General features: G+C 44.7%; 1 protein-coding gene across 1 annotated transcript in view; it reads left to right on the top strand.

The window, feature by feature from the left end:
• Positions 1–19,176, top strand: part of PPM1H (protein phosphatase, Mg2+/Mn2+ dependent 1H) — a 298,650-nt gene that overhangs the window by 261,134 nt on the left and 18,340 nt on the right. The window contains exon 9 of the mRNA XM_017510193.2: positions 4,604–4,755. Coding sequence (XP_017365682.1) covers positions 4,604–4,755 — 152 coding nt within the window. The remainder of the gene's footprint in view (positions 1–4,603; positions 4,756–19,176) is intronic.

The following is a 19,176-nucleotide window of genomic DNA, read 5'->3' as shown; positions in this document are numbered from 1 at the left end:
TTTTGCTCTTGTTGCCCAGGCTGCAGTGCAATGGCATGATCTCAGGTCACTCTGCTTCCTGGGTTCAAGCAATTCTTCTGCCTCAGCCTCCCGAGTAGCTGGGATTACAGGTGCCCACCATTACGCCCGGCTAATTTTTTTTCTTTTCAGTAGAGGTGGGGTTTTGCCACATTGGCCAGGCTGGTCTTGAACTCCTGACCTCAGGTGATCCGCCTGCCTCGGCCTCCCAAAGTGCTGGGATTACAGGCATGAGCCACCGCGCCCGGCCTGATGATGAGTTTCATACAAAACTGACAGACAAAGGCTTACTCGCAGAGCAGTCTATCAGTAAATGTTATATTCGTGGGTGTGAAGGATTGTGCCTGCAGCCGTCCAGGGAAAAGAGCCTGGCTTCTCTTTGATCCTCCTCAGGATTGCTTTGGCAAGAGAGAGTGGCACCCGCCTTTCCCAGCCCCCCTTCTTCACCACCAGTCTAACACTGAGTAACAGGAACCCAAAGGAAGGATGGGGAGATGAAAGAAGGGACCCATGGGAAGTTGACTGGCTCAGATGGTGCCCTTCCAGAGAGGCCCACCGTGACCACATCTAAAATGACTCTCTCTGTTGTTCTTACCAAGCTGGATTTTTCTTCAGAACAACTGTCCTCTTCTGACAATGTAATTTATTTGTGTGTCTGTCTCATCTACTAGTTTAGAAGTTGTGAGAGGCTTTGTCAGTTTTGTTCGCTGTGTCCCCAGTGCCTGGAAAACTAGTTGGCACACAGCAAGTATGCAGTAAAAGCGTACCGAAGGCAGCAGAAAGGCAGGTCCACACAGGTCCCATTTCTCAGCTGCTCAGATTATATTGCTCTGAGAAACTGCAAGAATCTCAAGGATTCATTCGTCTGGCTTTTCTCTCCCTTCCTTGGCAGATGGGAACCCGGGAAGGAGCCATTAGAAGGCCTGACCATGTTCCCCAGTCCCACTTTAAACAAAGGTGTTTCTGTTGCACACCTATCCCTCCAGAGCCGCAAAGACTCTTCTAGATGTCTGAGTTCTGGGGAGCTTCAGAGCCCTTTAGTTTGATGTGAGGCTTCCAGGAACGTTAAGAAGCTATTTAAGGAATTGAACAGGGGAACTTTGAGGATGTGAGTTTGGTCCGATTGAGTAAGGCCAACTACAGCTTCAGCGAGGGAAGGTCAGGACTCCGGAGCCCAGTGGAATCCTTTGAAGCCTTTGCTGCTGGGGAGGATGAGCACACAGTGGGATGACTTGCATGGCAGTCCAATTCTTCTGAAAACATTTTTGCAAAATGTTCTGCATTATAGGTTAATGTATAAGATACGAGTTGTAAGTGGAAAGTTAGCAAAGTTTTTTGGAAATTGGCTAAAGGGCAGGAAACAGAGGGTAGTTGTCAAAACCTCAAAAGATGTTAATTGGGGAGTGCTTCACAGACCAGGGTTGTGATCAGCTGTATTTATTATTTTCATAAAAATTACATAAAGAATGGTCTTGAAAAGGATTTTCATACTGGCTAATTAAACTTCAGTAGGGAGCCAAGCACAGAAATGTGAACAGTAGAATTAGGGAGAGATTACGTTCACCGATGGAATTGAAGAGAAGCATTTTATAACGTGTGTATGTATCAACCCGCACCCATTCTGTTGAGCAGATTTCCATTGGACAAGACAACTTCAGCTTGAATAACTCAACCTGTCTCTTTTCTTGGGTGAGCAGGAAGCATTTGAAGAGGGTGTAGCACCCTACTCATAGGGCAGATTCTGAAATTAAATGGATGTTATCTGCAGACCTGAAAACTCTCTTTTAGAAGCAGCTGCAAGGCAAGTGAAATCTCCTGTTTAGCTACAAGCATAAGATTGGGCAACCAGACATCCACATTTCACCACCTCTTATTACTTAATATTGTCTATCATATAGAGTTCAAGTTATCACAAAGATTTATTCTAGATATAACCCAGTAAGAAGCCAGGAATGAATCCCCCCACACACTTTTTTTTTTTTTTTTTTAAAAACTGGGTCTCACTCTGTCACCCAGGCTGCAGTGCAATGGCACAATCATGGCTCATTGAAGCCTCAAACCCCAGGGCTCAAGCAGTTCTACTGCCTCAGCCTCCCAAGTAGCTGGGACCACATGCACGCACCATCATGCCCAGGGTCTTACTATATTTTTTCCATTTTAGTAGAGACAGTGTCTCACTATGTTGCCGAGGCTGGTCACGATCTCCTGGCCTCAAATGATCCTCCTGCCTTGGCCTCCTATTAGCAGTCTCTCTCAAGCAAAGTTATTGTATACTGACAGTAACGACACAATGAGCCAGTACTTGAAGGTAGGAGCCCAGGGGTGACGTTGACAGTTCTGTCAATAGCCTACTGTAATGAACAGTCTCCACAGACATCATAAAGTCCACTGAGCCTTTGATACCCTTGTTTACAAATCTGGCCCAGTAGTCATCCTCTGTGGCCTTTCTACTCAAGGTTCGGTCTGTGAACCTCCAGCATTGGTGTCACCTGGAAGGAAGTTGTACCACAATTCCCAAGCCTACCTAGAACTGAATTGTAATCTGGATCTTAGCAGGATGCCTAGCTGATTTCTGTGCACCTTAGTGTTTGAGAAGCTCTGCTCTAACACACCCAGGAACCGTAGAAAATAAAGCATAGGAGGGTTGGTTGTTTCTGATACAATGAAAATTGGACCATATTTGTTAGTGGCCTGAGGACAGAATTCTGACATTTGGGACTTTCTGGTCTGGTGGAAACTGAAGTTTTCCCATTTTCTTTAATTTGGCTTAAAAGGCTCAGTGCCTTCTCTGGAATGTAAGTTTAGCCTGAAGTGAACATGCCTTTTGAAAAGATGATGTTAAATGCCAGTGCAGTATGCCCCTGAGTGTTCTTCTCTTGAGAGCGGCTCATGTGCTGGGCCATTAGCTAATTGTTACCTTCTTGTTCGCAGGCCACAGAGGCCTGGCGCCTGGTGGCTGCTTTTCATTTGCGCTCATTCACCCAGGGCGCTGTGGGTAGGCATTTTGTTGTGTTCTGCTGCTGGGAAGGCTGTCAGCCCACAGGACTGCCCCATGGCAGGGCATCCCTAGCCTGGGCAAACCTTTCTAAAACAAAGGTTTCTTGGCTTTCAGAGAGCTAAACATATTTAGCTCTAGGCTGAGGTGGTATGATTGTCTCTAGACCTGAGGTGACATAACAATGGCTGTGCCATGAGTCACGTGCGCTGACCCGTGGCTTTCACTCAGCCTTGCTTTTAGTAAATAAAGCAATGGGTTGGTCATGGTGGCTTACACCTGTACTCCCAGCACTTTGGGAGGCTCAGGAGGGCGGATCACTTGAGGCCAGGGGTTCCAGACCAGCCTGGCCAACATGGCGAAACCCCATCTCTACTAAAAATACAAAAATTAGCTAGGCATAGTGGCATGCGCCTGTAATCCCAGCTACTTTGGAGGTTGAGGTGAGAGAATTGCTTGAACCCGGGAGTTTACAGTGATCCAAGATCATGCCACTGTACTCCAGGCTGGGCGACAGAGTGAGACACCCCGTCTCAATTTAAAAAAAAAAGAAAATAGAGTAATGAGAAGGGCTGAAGGAGACTGATTGAATTGACTTGCTTTTGTTCTCAGTTCATGAGGTGGTGTAGGTAGGGGTGATTCTGCCAAATTAGGAGGGAATAGTAGTGAAACCTCAAGCTCCCCTCCACACCTCCCTATCCCTCCCCACCCACCTGGAAGAAGGACACAGAATTGTGGCCTAGCCCAGGTGAGGCTTGATTTTTATTCGTACTAGTTTTGCCTAGACTGCCTCATTCTCTTTCAAGCACTTAGGTGGGTGCTGAAGTATCCAAGTCATTCAAGGTACTAGCCATGAGCAAGGACTTAAAGTTTGTCAAGACAAAGACATATTTTGGAGGTTCAGAGTGAGCATGTGTCCTCTGTGAGCCTCAGTTGAGGTTCCTCAAACCTGAAGATAGTGTCAGAGCCTCACCCTTACATGAGAGGAGTTGGCTCCTTGGGCCTCAGAGCACGTAATGCAAGAAAGGTTTCAAATGAGTGCATTAAATAGAATATCTCTTTACTCCTAAACAAATACATGTAGAGCAACTATTAAGAATCCTGAATTGGCTTTATCTCTCCCACAGACTGAGCTCCTCTGAAGCAGAAAAATCAGATATTTAACTTTGCATTTATGGCACTTGGCACAGGGTAGGCCCTTAATAAATGTTTGCTGAATGAATGCACAAAGGAAGACCGCAAACAAGCCCATTGCTGATCTTCTGGCTGGCACAAAATCCACTTGTAAATCGTCATTCTGACTATACCTCAGGCATTACATTTTCAATTAATTTCTTCTCTGTCAATTACTAAGCCTGCCTCTTAGGCTCATTCACACTTGTGTATTAGGCCCCATGCGTCTACATAGCAAACCTCCAAGGGAGACTATCCCTGGCCCCAAAGCTCGCTGTATAATCAAGTACCCTACAGTGCATATCTGAAAACCGCTAGGCTGGGCAGGAAAAGGGAAGGGTAATCAGAAGTCGATTTGTTACTAGAATGATATGCTTCCAATTTCTTAAGTTGTAGTTTTCCTGGTTTTTTTTTCAGGTAAGAATCTACGATCTTTCAAAATACGAGCATGGAGCAGATGATGTGCTCATCCTGGCCACTGATGGACTCTGGGACGTTTTATCAAATGAAGAAGTAGCTGAAGCAATCACTCAGTTTCTTCCTAACTGTGATCCGGATGATCCTCACAGGTTTGTGCATTTCTACAATTGTAGGGCTGTTCCTCAAGCATTCTTGCATGACATGCCTGAAATAATTAATAATCATGTAATTTTCATAACTCTTGACTTAGAGGCTGATATGGATGGTACAGTAACCAAACTGCAGAAGGGATTACCTTTCTTATAAGAGGTACTTTCTAGCTGGGCGCGGTGGCTCAAGCCTGTAATCTCACCACTTTGGGAGGTCAGGGTGGGCTGATTACCTGAGGTCAGGAGTTCGAGACCAGCCTAGCCAATATGGTGAAACCCTGTCTCTTCTAAAAATACAGAAATTAACCAGGTGTGTTAGTGGGCACCCGTAATCCCAGTTACTTGGGAGGCAGAGGCAGAAGAATCACCTGAACCCAGGAAGCAGAGGTTGCAGTAAGCCGAGATCGTGCCACTGCACTCCAGTCTGGGTGACAGAGCAAGACTCTGTCTCAAAAACAAAAAGGTTCTTTCTCTGCCAAATAAAATCCTGTTTAAGTTGAACCTAGATACAAGTGGTAATAAATTTGAGTGTTTAGGTATTTCAGCAGCGTATCTTTCTCAGATTTTTACTTCATATCCTCTAAAGTAGAAATAATCCAAATTTTGATCCTGTTAATGAGAGTGATGGCAAATGCACCCCACCATTGATAGTCATCCGTTGGACAATTGTTTCTTTCGCGAAATATTTGGTAAGGAGAGAAAGATCTAAGTATTTCTTACAGTCTAGTGGCAGTGTAAATAACCTAAACATCCTTAGAAGACTCTCAGAAATAAACAGAAGCCACCTCTCAAGAAAGGCAGCTTTAATTAGAACACAAGCCACCATGAGTAAAAGCCAGCAGCAATAACAGAGACATCAGAACTGAACCTGCAAATACTTCTTTATTGGATTTAGCAGTCAAAAATATAATTATTTTTAGCTGGGCATGGTGATGCGTGCCTGTAGTCTCAGCTACTTGAGAGGCTGAGGCATGAGAATTGTTTAAACCCAGGAGGCAGAGGTTGCAGTGAGCCAAGATCACACCACTGCACTCCAGCCTGGGTGACAGAGCAAGACTCGGTCTCAAAGCACAAACAAAGAAAAGCTAACAAAAATATAAATATTTTAACATGCTTCTGAAACTTTCTTTTGAGCCAAGCGTGGTGGGTCAGCACTTTGGGAGACTAAGGCAGGAGGATCACTTGAGCACAGGAGTTCAAGGCGAGCATGGGCAAGGTGGTGAAATCCTGTCTTTACAAAAATTAGCTGAGCATGGTGGTGCATGCTTGTAGTTCCAACTACTCAGGAGGCTGAGGTGGGAGGATTGCTTGAGCCTGGGAGGCAGAGGTTGACTAAACGGCCGGGCGTGGTGGTTCACACCTGTAATCCCAGTACTTTGGGAGGCCAAGGCAGGTGGATCACGACATCAAGAGATCGAGACCATCCTGGCCAACACAGTGAAACCCCATCTCTACTAAAAATACAAAAAGTTAGCTGGGCATGGTGGGATATCCCTGTAGTCCCAGCTATTTGGGAGGCTGAGGTAGGAGAATTGCTTGAACCCGAGAGGCAAACGTTGCAGTGAGCCGAGATCATGCCACTGCACTCCAACCTGAGTGACAGTGCGAGACTCCATCTCACAAAAAAAGACTAAACAAAATGGAATTCTAGAGATGAAAAATATAAAAATAGGAATTAAAAATTCACTTAAACATATTAGAACTAGTTGAAGAGAACACTGGTATACTAGAAAATTGATCTAATAAATAATCCATTATATGGCTTAGACAAAGAGAAAAGAAAATGTGAAATGAGGTTAAGAGACCAAAAAGATGGCCTAAGGTGCTGTAATAGAATTCCAATAGGATAAACTATAGAAGATGGAAAGTTCCAGAATTTTTTTGAATTAAGATTCAGAAAGCCCTACAAATCTCTGGAAGAAGAAATAAAATAGTGAAACTGAAGAACAGCCAAATGTGGTGGCTCATGCCTGTAATCCCAGCATTTTGGGAGGTTAAGGCAGGCAAATCACCTGAGATCAGGAGTTCAAGACCAGCCTAGCCAACATGGCGAAACCTCCATCTCTACTAAAAATACCAAAAATTAGCCTGGCATGGTGGTGCATGTGTGTAATTCCAGCTACTCAGGAGGCTGAGGCACGAGAATTGCTTGAACCCAGGAGGCAGAAGTCGCAGTGAGTCAAGATCATGCCACTGCACTCTAGCCTGGGTGACAGAGTAAGAGTCTGTCTCAAAAGGAAAGAGAAAGAAACTGAAGAACTTTAACCCCCTTGCCTCCCACAAAGATATTAAAAGCAGCCAGGAGAAAAAAAAGCCGGGTGCAGTGGCTCAAGCCTGTAATCCCAGCACTTTGGGAGGCCAAGGTGGGTCACCTGAGGTCAGGAGTTCGAGACCAGCCCAACCAATATGGTGAAACCCCATCTTTACTAAAAATACAAAAATTAGCCAGGTGTGGTGGTGTGTGTCTGTAGTCCCAGCTAGTCAGGAGGCTGAGACAGGAGAATCGCTTGAACCCAGGAGGCGGAAGTTCCAGTGAGCCAAGATCACACTACTGCATTCCAGGCTGTGTGACAGAACAAGACTCTGTCAAAAAAAAAAAAAAAAAAAAAAAAAAAGACGTTTAGACTGACAGCCAACTTTCAAAAGCAAATGGTGCCAATGATGGGATTATATCTTCATTTAGCTAAGAAAAAAATAACTGTCAATCTAGAAATTTTAGATGTAGTAAAACTATCAATGATAAGCACAAAATAAACAAATTTTCGAGCAAAACAACAATGGATATTACTGCCAACTAACCTCTTCTGAAGAAATTTCTATAGAATGTGCTCAGATAAGAAAAGGAAATGATCCCAGAGGAAATATCTGAGAAGTAAAATGGATTATTAAGCTAAGGCATTAGTAAACATGTGGGTATATTTAAATATACATTGACTACATAAAACAATAAGAAAGTCTAATGTGTGAGGTTAAAAATGACAGAACTAAAATATTGCATAAAAATAGCATACAAATTGTCAAGGGCAGGGTGTTACCCAGCTAACATATGCTGTGGTTCTTTTGAGACATTAATGGTGTTTAACTTTAAGCTTTAAGTAAGCAAGTTTAAATAGCCAAGAAAAAGTAATAAAAAGAGTACCCTTTAATTTAGTAAAGAAAAGGAAACTCAAATGGAATAAAAACCAAATTTCTAAATAACTTATAAATCAAAGGAAGAAATTATAATGAAAATTAGAAAGTACCTGGGCCTGAATAATAATACATATCAAAACTGTAAAGGCTGAATTTTTAGCCTTTTTTTCTAATTTAATGAACTAAGCATACATGAGACTCCACTCACCTCTGACCTCCCAGAAATGACTATTATCCCTCCATGCCTTGAGCTAACTTTATCCAAAGCATTCCCCCTGTGTCATGGGGAATCTCTGGCCACAAGATCCTGACTTCTGACAACAGAAAAAGAAGAAAAGAAAGAGACCCTTAACCACAGAGAAAGATATTTCTCGGAGTGAGGTTCTAAGGGCTGACTTGTGTTACTTGGATACTCTGGCCTATATTCTTTGCATAAATGTACGCAAAGAATTCTTAAAACTTAAAGGCTCTAAGGAGCGGAGCTGTCTACCTGAATTGAGCCATAGAATCAGTACAATTATAACCAGAATGCCAATCGTGTTTTTATGGAGCCCAACAGTTCCACTCTAAGGTCTGCAGCCTGCAGTGGTGGTTTTGAAAAGCATGATCCTTTGAGCTACATGGCATCAGCAGCACCTGAAAACTTGTTAAAAATGTAAATTTTGGCTGGGCATGGTGGGTCTCACCTGTAATCCTAACACTTGGGGAGGCTGAAGCAGCAGGATCGCTTGAGCCTGGGAGTTCCAGATGAACCTGGACAACATAGCAAGATCCTGTCTCTACTTACATATATTTTTTATAAAATTTTTTAAAAAGAGAAAATTGCAGAGTTTCAGGCCCCACCTCAGATCAGTCAAATCAAAACTTCAGTGGGAGGACCAATCATTTGTGTTGTAACAAACCATCCGGGTAATTCTGATGATGCTAAAATTCGAGAACCAACTTCCCTGAAAGAACTCTTGCACCATCAATCATGCAAGAAGATATACACAGGTTTGTTTTTTTGGTTTTTCTTGAAATGGAGTCTCGCTGAGTCACCCAGGCTGGAGTACAGTGGTGCAATCCCGGCTCACCGCAACCTCCGACTTGCGGGTTTAAGTGATTCTCCTGCCTCAGCTTCCTGAGTAGCTGGGATTACAGGCACATAATACCATGCCCGGCTAATTTTTGTATTTTTAGTAGAGACGGGGTTTCACCATGTTGGCCAGGCTGGCCTCAAATACCTGACCTCAGGTGATCCACCTGCCTCGGCCTCCCAATACAGGCATGAGCCACCATGCCCGGCCCAGAATTATTTTTATTACAGAAACTTTAAGAAACTTGCATGTCAAGTGGTGGGATGAGTAAACAAAACATCGGATAATTTATAGTACCTCCCTCACCCCAAAAGTGAGCCAAAGCTGTGCTCATTAATTGGGAAGAATCTCAAAAAGATAATGTTGAGTTTAATAAGCCATAGAGGAATACATACATTATGATTCTATTCACATGAAGTGAAAATTACCAATATATTATTTAGTGATATAGACATTAAAACTATAACAAACACCAAGATAACTAGCCCAAAATTCAAGATAATGGTTACTTTGAGAGGAGGAGAGGCAGGTACGTAGAGGAATATATGCCTGAGGCCTATTGGGTTTCCTTTTTTTTTTTGAGACGGAGTTTCACTCATGTTACCCAGGCTGGAGTGCAATGGCGCGATCTCGGCTCACCGCAACCTCCGCCTCCTGGGTTCAGGCAATTCTCCTGCCTCAGCCTCCTGAGTAGCTGGGATTACAGGCACGCACCACCATGCCCAGCTAATTTTTTTTTGTATTTTTAGTAGAGACGGGGTTTCACCATGTTGACCAGGATAGTCTCGATCTCTTGACCTTGTGATCCACCCGCCTCAGCCTCCCAAAGTGCTGGGATTACAGGCTTGAGCCACTGCGCCCGGCCTGGCCTATTGGGTTTCTAAGATATTTACTGGTAATATTCTGTTCCTTCAGGTAGATGGCAGGTATATTGTTGTTTGTTATTTTTAAACTATAAATGGTATATACATCTGTTTGCATGTGAAATACGAGAGGCAGGGTAGTCTAGGGGTTAAGAGCCCGTAATCTATAGTTAGACTTCCCGAGTTGAATTTTGGCTCCTCCCCTTCTAGCCTTTTGACCTTTAGAAAATTTCTTAACTCTTCTGACTTCGCTTCTTTATGTGTAAAATGGAGATCCCAGTAGTATTAACTTCATACATATATATTATTAGGTGAAATGCCTGATAGATACTAAGCACTAATAGACGGGTTTGTTGTTATGTCTCCTGTATTTCACAACAGAAAGTCAGGACACATGTGAGGGTAGACCAGCTGTCTCCTCCTAGAATTGTCTGATGTAATTGAGCTCAGGTGTGGAGGAATTCATGGCAGTACAACTATTCTTTTATTTGAATTTGAATGTGCTTTTCTCCTTTCAGGTTTTGTGTTATGTATCCCAGTTGTTAGCAACATTCTCATGTTGATTTTTCTCTATGATTATTTTTATAAAGCTTTGCAAATCCAGCTGCCAGTTATGCATTAAAAGGCACTCAGTATTTTTTTTCTGTGTCTAAGCTGGCTTGGTCTTGCTTACCAGCCTGTCTTTCTCCAGGGTGACAAATCTGTATGCCAAGGAGTGGTAACCTGTGTGCAGTGTGCACGTGCCAGGTCGGAGCAGGCTCCTGGGGTCCATGAGAACTGTTGCCTATGGAGGCAGGGTTCACAAGGATCTCTGGAACAAACAGGATGGGAATGAAAAAATTATTTCAGTATGCTTTTCAGGGAAGATGGCAAACCAAAGCAATAGAAAGAATCCTGTATCAGAAGATGAATGAATAAAAGGGAAAGTTGTGAGGGGAGCAAGTTTATTGGCAAAAAATGGACTATCAGGCTGCAGATTAGACAGTTATGTTGTGGAGACAGGTGCAATGTGCATGCCTGTAATCCGAGTGACTCCCGACGCTGAGGCAGGAAGATGGCTTAAGCTTCGGTTCATGACCAGCCTGGACAACACAGCAAGACTTCCTCTCTAAGCCGGGCGCGGTGGCTCAAGCCTGTAATCCCAGCACTTTGGGAGGCGGAGGCGGGTGGATCACAAGGTCAAGAGATCGAGACCATCCTGGTCAACATGGTGAAACCCCGTCTCTACTAAAAATACAAAAATTAGCCAGGTGTGGTGGTGGGCCCATGTAATCCCAGGTATTCAGGAGGCTGAGGCACGAGAATCTCTTGAAGCGGGAGGTGGAGGTTGCAGTGAGCCGAGATGGTACCACTGCACTCCAGCCTGGGCGACAGAGCAAGGCTGTGTCTCAAAAAATAAATTTAAAAAGAAGGAGAACTGAAGGGTCAAGGTTTTCTCTTCTTTGAGACGAAATCTCACCCTGTCACCCAAGCTGGAGTCCAGTGGCACAATCTCAGCTCACTGCAACGTCTGCTTCTCGGGTTCAAATGATTCTCCTGCCTCACTCTCCCGAAGAGCTGGGATTACAGGCGCTCCCCACCACGCCCAGCTAATTTTTGTCTTTTTAGTAGACACAGGGTTTCACTATGTTGGGCCGGGCTGGTCTCGAATTCCTGACCTCGTGATTCGCCCACCTCAGCCTCCCAAAGTGCTGTAATTATAAATGTGAGCCATGGTGCCCAGCCTCAGACTCATAATTTAGGTCTTAGCCAAGAAACCTTTGCTCAGACCAGTGTCTTAAAGCATTTCTCTTGTGTTTTCTTCTGGTAGTTTCATAGTTTCAGGTCTTATATTTAAGTCTTTAATTCATTTTTACTTGATTTTTGTATATGGTGAGATAGAGGTCTGGTTTCTTTTTTCTGCACGTGGATACCCAGTTTTCCTAGCACCATTTACTAAAGAGACTGTCCTTTCCCCAATGTATGTTCATGGTACCTTTGTTGAACATGAGTTGGCTGTAAATGCATGGATTTATTTCCGGGTTCTTTATTCTGTCCCATTGGTCTATGTGTCTGTTTTTTATGCCAGTACCATGCTATTTTGGTTAATAGAGCTTTGTAGTATATTTTAAAGTCAGGTAATGTGATGTCTCCAGCTTTGTTCTTTTTATTCAGGTTTGCTTTGGCTATTCTGGGTCTTTTGTACTTCATACAAATTTTAGGATTGTTTTTTCTGTTTCTGTTATCAAACTCATAATTTGGGAATATGTGAAGTGTTCTCTTCCATGTGTTTGACATCTTTGTACATATCTGTGTGCAGTTTGGTAGGAGGGCACCACACTCACAACCCAGTTTAGGATGTCACCTTGGGAAGCCCATGGAGAAAGAGAGCTCAGTCCCAAGAGCCGGTGCCCTCCCAGCTGGGAGCTGTTCTAATATTGTCATGCTAAATGGAAATATGTGTGGAAGTTGCCAAGTTGTAACTTCTGTGATGAGAAGAGGCCTACTATAATTCCAGAGGCCCTATTAGCCCTTCCTTGGCCAGAGAGTTCATCTCTCTCCGTATGTAACCCAAGACTACAAGTTTGCCTATTTAATTTTCAGTGGAGAGTTGCTGGGTCCAAACCTGCGGGAACTGACCAAAGGAAGTCAGCCTATTGTTGGACACAAAATGAGAAGGGAAAGTTCTACTCCCCAGGGCGGGAAGCCTGAGGGAAGGGGAATGGAACAAAGCCAGTGAGAAGAGCAAGGTGCCTCTGCATCTGAGGTTTTGAGCGGCCCTTTTGTACTTGGAGTCTTACCAGGATCTCCCAGTTTTGTTTAGAAAGGAAGCAGGACAGCAAAAGGCAGGGAACGAGGCTTGAGACAGGCAGGACTGGGGGCTTTCGCTGTTTGATTTTTGGGCTTCTGTTTATGTTGCCTGTAGGTTCCTTCTTTTCTTTTCTCTTTCTCTGTTGCCTCCTAGTGACAGCCATTCTAAACAAATTGCCAGCATTGTCTTCCTCTGTTGACATCCTTCCCAGCAAGGAATTTAAAATAGCATCTCCCCCTCCGGAATGTACTGTGAGGGAAGAGGTGATTAGCATAAAAATGTGTTCTGACCCTCACGCCATCCTCTCAGGCAGAGATGGGAGTAAAAATGAGCGATGTGATCTTTCTGACCCTGGCGTATCTTAAGTCCTTTTGCTCTTTTGAACTGTCTCAACAAAGGAACCAGAAAATTAAAAGGTGGCTTTGTGGATGCGCCAGAATATTTCTTTCTTTTCTTTGGGAAGCTGGCAGTTCTTTGACTCTTATGGGGTCACAAAACGACCGTTCCTTGGAGATGCATTGGGCTAACATTCTGGAGTGAGGTTGCTGCAGGTCATGGAGGTTGGGCTGCAGAGTCCTCTGGTTCCTTATGATTCCAGTAAGGTTCTCTTTTAAGGCCTGAAGATCCTGCATGATCTGGAGGAGGCACTCAAACCTGGAAAGTGTTTTCTGATGCAAAATATCTGCAATTGACTGTCCCCTCTCTAAGGCTGGAGGTTCAGTGTGGGGGTCTCCTGGGAAGAATATTCAAAATGGAGGCAAATATGTAAACGCTCAAAGAAGATGCTTACCATTTTGTCAGAAAGGAATGAACTGTTAATATTACTGAAAGGGAAGGGAGTGGGCAAAGCCAAGAGGAACTGGGGCCAGGGAATAGCTAACCAAACTTGGAAACGCGCATGGATTCACATTCCCAGTGCCCGGGCAAAAACTCTGCAGAGCTTTGCCCTAGTTCTTCATTTGCTCAAACCTTGTCTGTGGAAACTTCTTTAAAAAAAAAAAAAAAAGATTTCACTATGTTACCCAGGCTGGTCTCAAGCAATCCTCCTGCCTCTGCCTTGGCCTTCCAAAGTGCTGGGATTGCAAGTGTGAGCCACCATGCCTGGCCCCACCTCATCTTTTTTGTATCCTGGACTTAATGACCCTCCATCTCCCTGCCATGACCACTGAGGGGCTTTTTATGCGGAATTGAATCTGTAAGTACCAGTATATCATAAACCCCATAGAGTATGTCTCTAATGAGACAAGCCTTCCTGATGTCCACACTTGTCACTCTTCACTTCCACGCTCTCCTTGGCTGAGATAGCTGTGTGTCTTGGAAGGAAGAGATTAGTCAGTGAACGGTTAATAATAAAATACCAACACCGACAGCAGGCATTACCGCAAGTATTAAATGCTAGTTTGCATTTACCCTGATAATATGAAATTTATTTTGAAATTGTATTTGAAATTGTATTTGAAATTGTTGTATTTATGAAAAATACAAACGTTCTTTTTATGAAGCCTTTCCGTGAGTTAGCTGAACTAATTTCTAGCATGCCACATGGTTTTCAAAAACGATCCCTTAAATGCAAAAAGGAAGGGTTCCCCTCACCTTTCACCATATCACGTAGGGTTTTAAGAACAAATTCATGAGTATTTGATCTGGTGTTTGAAGACTAGATAAAATCTGCAATTTTCTTTCTTCTTTTGCAATGTTTAGCACACTCAGATCCGTGGGAATTGAGAAGTCAGCCTGAGGTCCTGGCTGTGGCAGCCTCTACCAGCACACAGCCAGCTGGTCGCCCCATCCTGTGTAGGCGTTTGTGTTTCTGTGGCAGAGCTGTGTGGCCACCTCAGTGTATTTTACAGGGCTTGCCAGGGAGGATTGAGAAGGAAATAGTCTAGTCTATTATGCCCCCTCGTATTGAAATTTGAACCAAAATAAAAACCTACCACCTAAGAAACCAGGGAACCGGTGCCAGGGTGCACAGAGCTGGTAGAGGCCTGGCAGAGCTTCTCTCTCCTGGGGGTGGGGAGCTCCCTCCAGTCTGCGGCTTTGTGTCTGCTGGCAGCACGCAAACTCCCAATGAGCCCAGTGACAGCACTGCAGACAACAGTCATCATTATGCTGGTGTCCCAGGGTATTCTGCCTGAATGGAGTCCCCATACCCTGATGGAGGACAGAAGCTGGGATGAGCAGTTTCATCTGCTTCAGAACTTGGTTCCAGAGCTACACAAGGGGCATCTGTGGACCAGTTCCCAGCAGTGAATCTGAGACGTGTGCCTCCTCCCAGGATGAATTGCTTAGTTCTGGGCACAACAAAGGCCATCTCCAAGCCACCCCTGACCCTCCACCCACCCAGTCACCACTGCCATAGACCCCTGCCAACATTCCAAAGCTGGGAGAGCTTTTCTCCCTCTTAAATTTCTGAGGCCTGCTCAGAATGCAAAGAGGACTCCTCCTCCTGTTCCCATCACATTGGATTACTGCCGGTGTCAGCAGATGGAGGCTGCCTTTTATATGCAAATATTTGGGAGCCATTAATTCCCCAGTTCCTGCCACTACTCACCCTCTTCTAAGAGCCTGTCTGTACCATCCAAATGGCAAATTGAAGTTCTCACCCAACAAGAACTATTAAGGACTTTAAGGTATGGTGATAGCCTGCAGCCTGAAACTGACTCATTGTTGACACTCTCGTGCTGATTCAGATGCTGCAGATTCAGAAAATAGACTGTAGGAGGTAGATGACTTAAGACAAAACTCCTGGGGAGGAGAAAGGCATTTAATGTCTAATGAGGAACATGGTAACTAACATTTATTGACCTCTGATTGTGTGCCAGGCACCGAGCTGCATGCTATATGGAAAGATCACAGCTGCCACAGAAGCCTTGGAGGTCTGCACTATTATTATTCAAGTAAGGAAAGAGGGGCTCAAAGAGGCTAAGGACTTTTTCCAGAGCCACCCATATGGATGGTGGGAAAGTCAGGATTGGAACCTGGGCAAGCCGTACTCACACCCCGAGCCCTTTTTCTGGTCCACTGGGAGGGAAAAGAACTAATGACTGCCACAGACTCTGCAAGGACAAGAGGACAATCGAGGATTTACGGCCTCCTTCCGCCTGACTTTAAGAGTCAGTGGTTATGAAAAGAGCTTTGGCCTTCCCATCGCCCCTCAGCCCCTCTTCCTTTTTGTTTTCCACGCCTCCCCTGCTGTTCTTTCTCTGCTCCTCCCCTCTCGGAGCCCAAGCCCTGGGAAGTCTGCCCAGTCCGATCCCTGCCCAGCAGCCATTGCTTTCCGCAGAGCTTTGCTGGTCAATATTGAAAGCTTCAGCTAGAGAAGAAAAATGTTCTCAAAATTCAAAACATGTCTCCTGGGGAGACTCTTTGTTAGGAGTGGGCATTTCAAACTCCTCCACAGTTCTCGAAATGCAGCCTCATCTAGCATTCAGTAATGGCACTAGGACTGCCCCACACTCAGCTTCTAGAAGTGCCAGGCAGCGGCTGCCACAGGGTCCCGGTTGGTGTGTGACAGATTCCACTTCCCGTTTGCTGTCTTCAGCTGTACCGTGTTCTTCTTGGCTGCGCTCTTGGCTATTTTGTGCTTATACAGTATGTTTTGACTCAAATTTTCTCCCACCACTTTCTGCACTTCTCCTTTGATGGCACATAAACGCCCCTGTGTTCAGCCTCAGTGACAAAACCAATGAAACCTTCCTGTTTTAGTGCCATCTTAAGCACTTGCCTTCCCTGTTACCAACCCAGGGAGCCCTGCTGTAAGGTAGAAATTGGAGAATAAAACGGGAGCAGGAGAAGCAGTTCTTTCCCTTCAGAGAAAGCTGTTTGTTCTTGCCCCAGTCTTGACGTAAAACAGCCTTGCAAAGGATTTCATGCATTTGATACGGCAAGGTGGCACTGAAGAGGGATGCAAATGAGCCCTGAAATGGCCACCAGCCTGGCCAATGTGGGGACTGACACAAAAAGCCTTCTCCCAAGAGCTAGGTCCCCAGAGTTGTGATGAGTTGATGAATCTATGAGCAAAGCTCTTACAAGTGACCTCACCTTTCCCAAATGCTGTTGCTGAGCTTCACTGCAATGCTGGGTCTCCTGTAGCATGGAGGGAGTGTCAGGAAGCTGGTCCTGGAGTTCATTTGCACTGTCATGTATCGAGTGCAGTATCTAACGAGTCCCCTTCAGTTGTCGGTGCACGTGGCTCTTGGTCAAGGAGGGACAGACATGCATTGGAGAAGCCGGCAGAGAGAAACCGTGTGAAGGAATCCGAGCTCCTGGGAAGGGGGTAGGAAGATGAGGTCCTAGGGAATCTTCCCCAAACTTCTCCCTCAGTGTGGGGTTGTCCTTACCCTGAAGCACGTGGGTACATGGAAGAGGGCAGACGCCTGACAAGACTGAGGTTTTATGAGGAGGAGGAAATGGGTGGGTAGGTTTACCACACAGGAGAAGTGGGAAGTTAAACCTCACATGGTTAGCAGCAGTGAATCCATACAGGTCTGCAGCAACTCAGTTCTTGCTGCCCTGGAGGAAAGAATTCAGCCCAGGGACAAATGGCAGAGTGAGAGACCGAGGCAAGTTTTAGAGCAGGACGAAAGGAAGTTAAGTGCACTTGGAAGAGGACCAGGGGGCTAGCACTTAGGAGGGGCTTCATCCGCAGAGTGCCTACTGAAGTCGTGCGCATACTCATTTGTTTTTCCCTTATCTGGCAAGTGTTTCTAGAGGAAGGTCATGTGACAGTTAAACTTCTCCATTTGCCTCCTAGTCTGCGTGCTTGAGCCCATTTGCCCATCTCTTGAGACATTATCAGGAAGCCGCTGATCACCAGCTTCAGGTGTTTTCTTTTTTTTTTTTTTGAGACGGAGTTTTTCTCTTGTTACCCAGGCTGGAGTGCAATGGCGCGATCTCGGCTCACCGCAACCTCCGCCTCCTGGGTTCAGGCAATTCTCCTGCCTCAGCCTCCTGAGTAGCTGGGATTATAGGCACGCACCACCATGCCCAGCTAATTTTTTGTAGTTTTAGTAGAGACGGGGTTTCACCATGTTGACCAGGATGGTCTCGATCCCTTGACCTCGTGATCCACCCGCCTCGGCCTCCCAAAGTGCTGGGATTACAGGCTTGAGCCACCGCGCCCGGCCCCTTCTTTTTATTGTTTTTGTTTTTGAGAAAGAGGCTTGCTCTGTCACCAGATTGCAGGCACAGCCAACTTGCTAGCACAGCTCCTTGGAGGCCCAGCCTCCCAAGTAGCTGGGACTACAGGTGCGAGCCTAGCTAATTTTTGTATTTTTTGGTAGAGATAGGCTTCAGCCTATTGCCTGTGGTGGATTCTAACTCCTGGGCCCAAATGATCCACCTGCCTTGACCTCCCAGAGGGCTAAGATTATAAGCATGAGCACCCAGATTCACAAAGCAAGTTCTTAGAGACCTACAAAGAGACTTAGACTCCTACACAATAATAGTGGGAGACTAACACCCCACTGCCAATATTAGATCAACCAGACAGAAAATTAACAAGGATATCCAGGACTTGAACTCAGCTCTGGACCAAGCAGACCTAATAGACAGCTACAGAAATTTCCACCCCAAATCCACAGAATATACATTCTTCTCAGCACCATATCACACTTATTCTAAAATTGACCATCACATAATTGAAAATAAAACACTCCTCAGCAAATGCAAACGAATGAAAATCATAACAGTCTCTCAGACCACAGTGCAATCAAATTAGAACTCAGGATTAAGAAACTCACGCAAATACATGGAAACTGAACAACCTGCTCCTGAATGGCTACTGGGTAACTAACAAAATGAAGGCAGAAATATAGACGGTCTTTGAAACCAATGAAAATGAAGACACAACATACCAGAATCTCTGAAACACATTTAAAGCAGTGAATAGAGGGAAATTTATAGCACTAAATGCCCACAGGAGAAAACAGGAAAGGTCTAGAATCAACACCCTAATGTCACAATTAAAAGAACTAGACAAGCAAGAACAAACAAATTCAAAAACCAGCAGAAGACAAGAAATAACTAAGTTCAGAGCAGAACTGAAGGAGATGGACACACCAAAAACCCTTGAAAAAAATCAATGAATCCAGCAGCTGGTTTTTTTTTTTTTTTAAAGATCAACAAAATAGACCACTAGCCAGACTAATAAAGAAGAAAAGTATCAAATAAATGCAATAAAAAGTGATAAAGGGGATATCACCACCGATCCCACAGAAATACAAACTACCATCAGAGAATACTATAAACATCTCTATGCACATAAACCAGGAAATCTAGAAGAAATGGATAAATTCCTGAACACTTATACCCACCCAAGGCTAAACCAGGAAGAAGTTGAATCCCAGAGTAGACCAATAACAAGTTCTGAAATTGAGGCAGCAATTAATAGCCTACCAACCAAAAGAAGTCTAGAACCAGATGGTTTCATAAATGAATTCTATGAGAAGTACAAAGAGGTGCTGGTACCATTCCTTCTGAAACTATTTCAAACAATAGAAAAAAAGGGCCGGGTGCGGTGGCTTACGCCTGTAATCCCAGCACTTTGGGAGGCCGAGGC

The sequence above is a fragment of the Cebus imitator genome, unplaced genomic scaffold, assembly GCF_001604975.1.
Source record: "Cebus imitator isolate Cc_AM_T3 unplaced genomic scaffold, Cebus_imitator-1.0 Scaffold433, whole genome shotgun sequence".
Classification (NCBI taxonomy): Eukaryota; Metazoa; Chordata; class Mammalia; order Primates; family Cebidae; genus Cebus; species Cebus imitator.
Note: the sequence above shows the minus strand (reverse complement) of the source record. Positions and strands in the feature narration are given on the sequence as shown.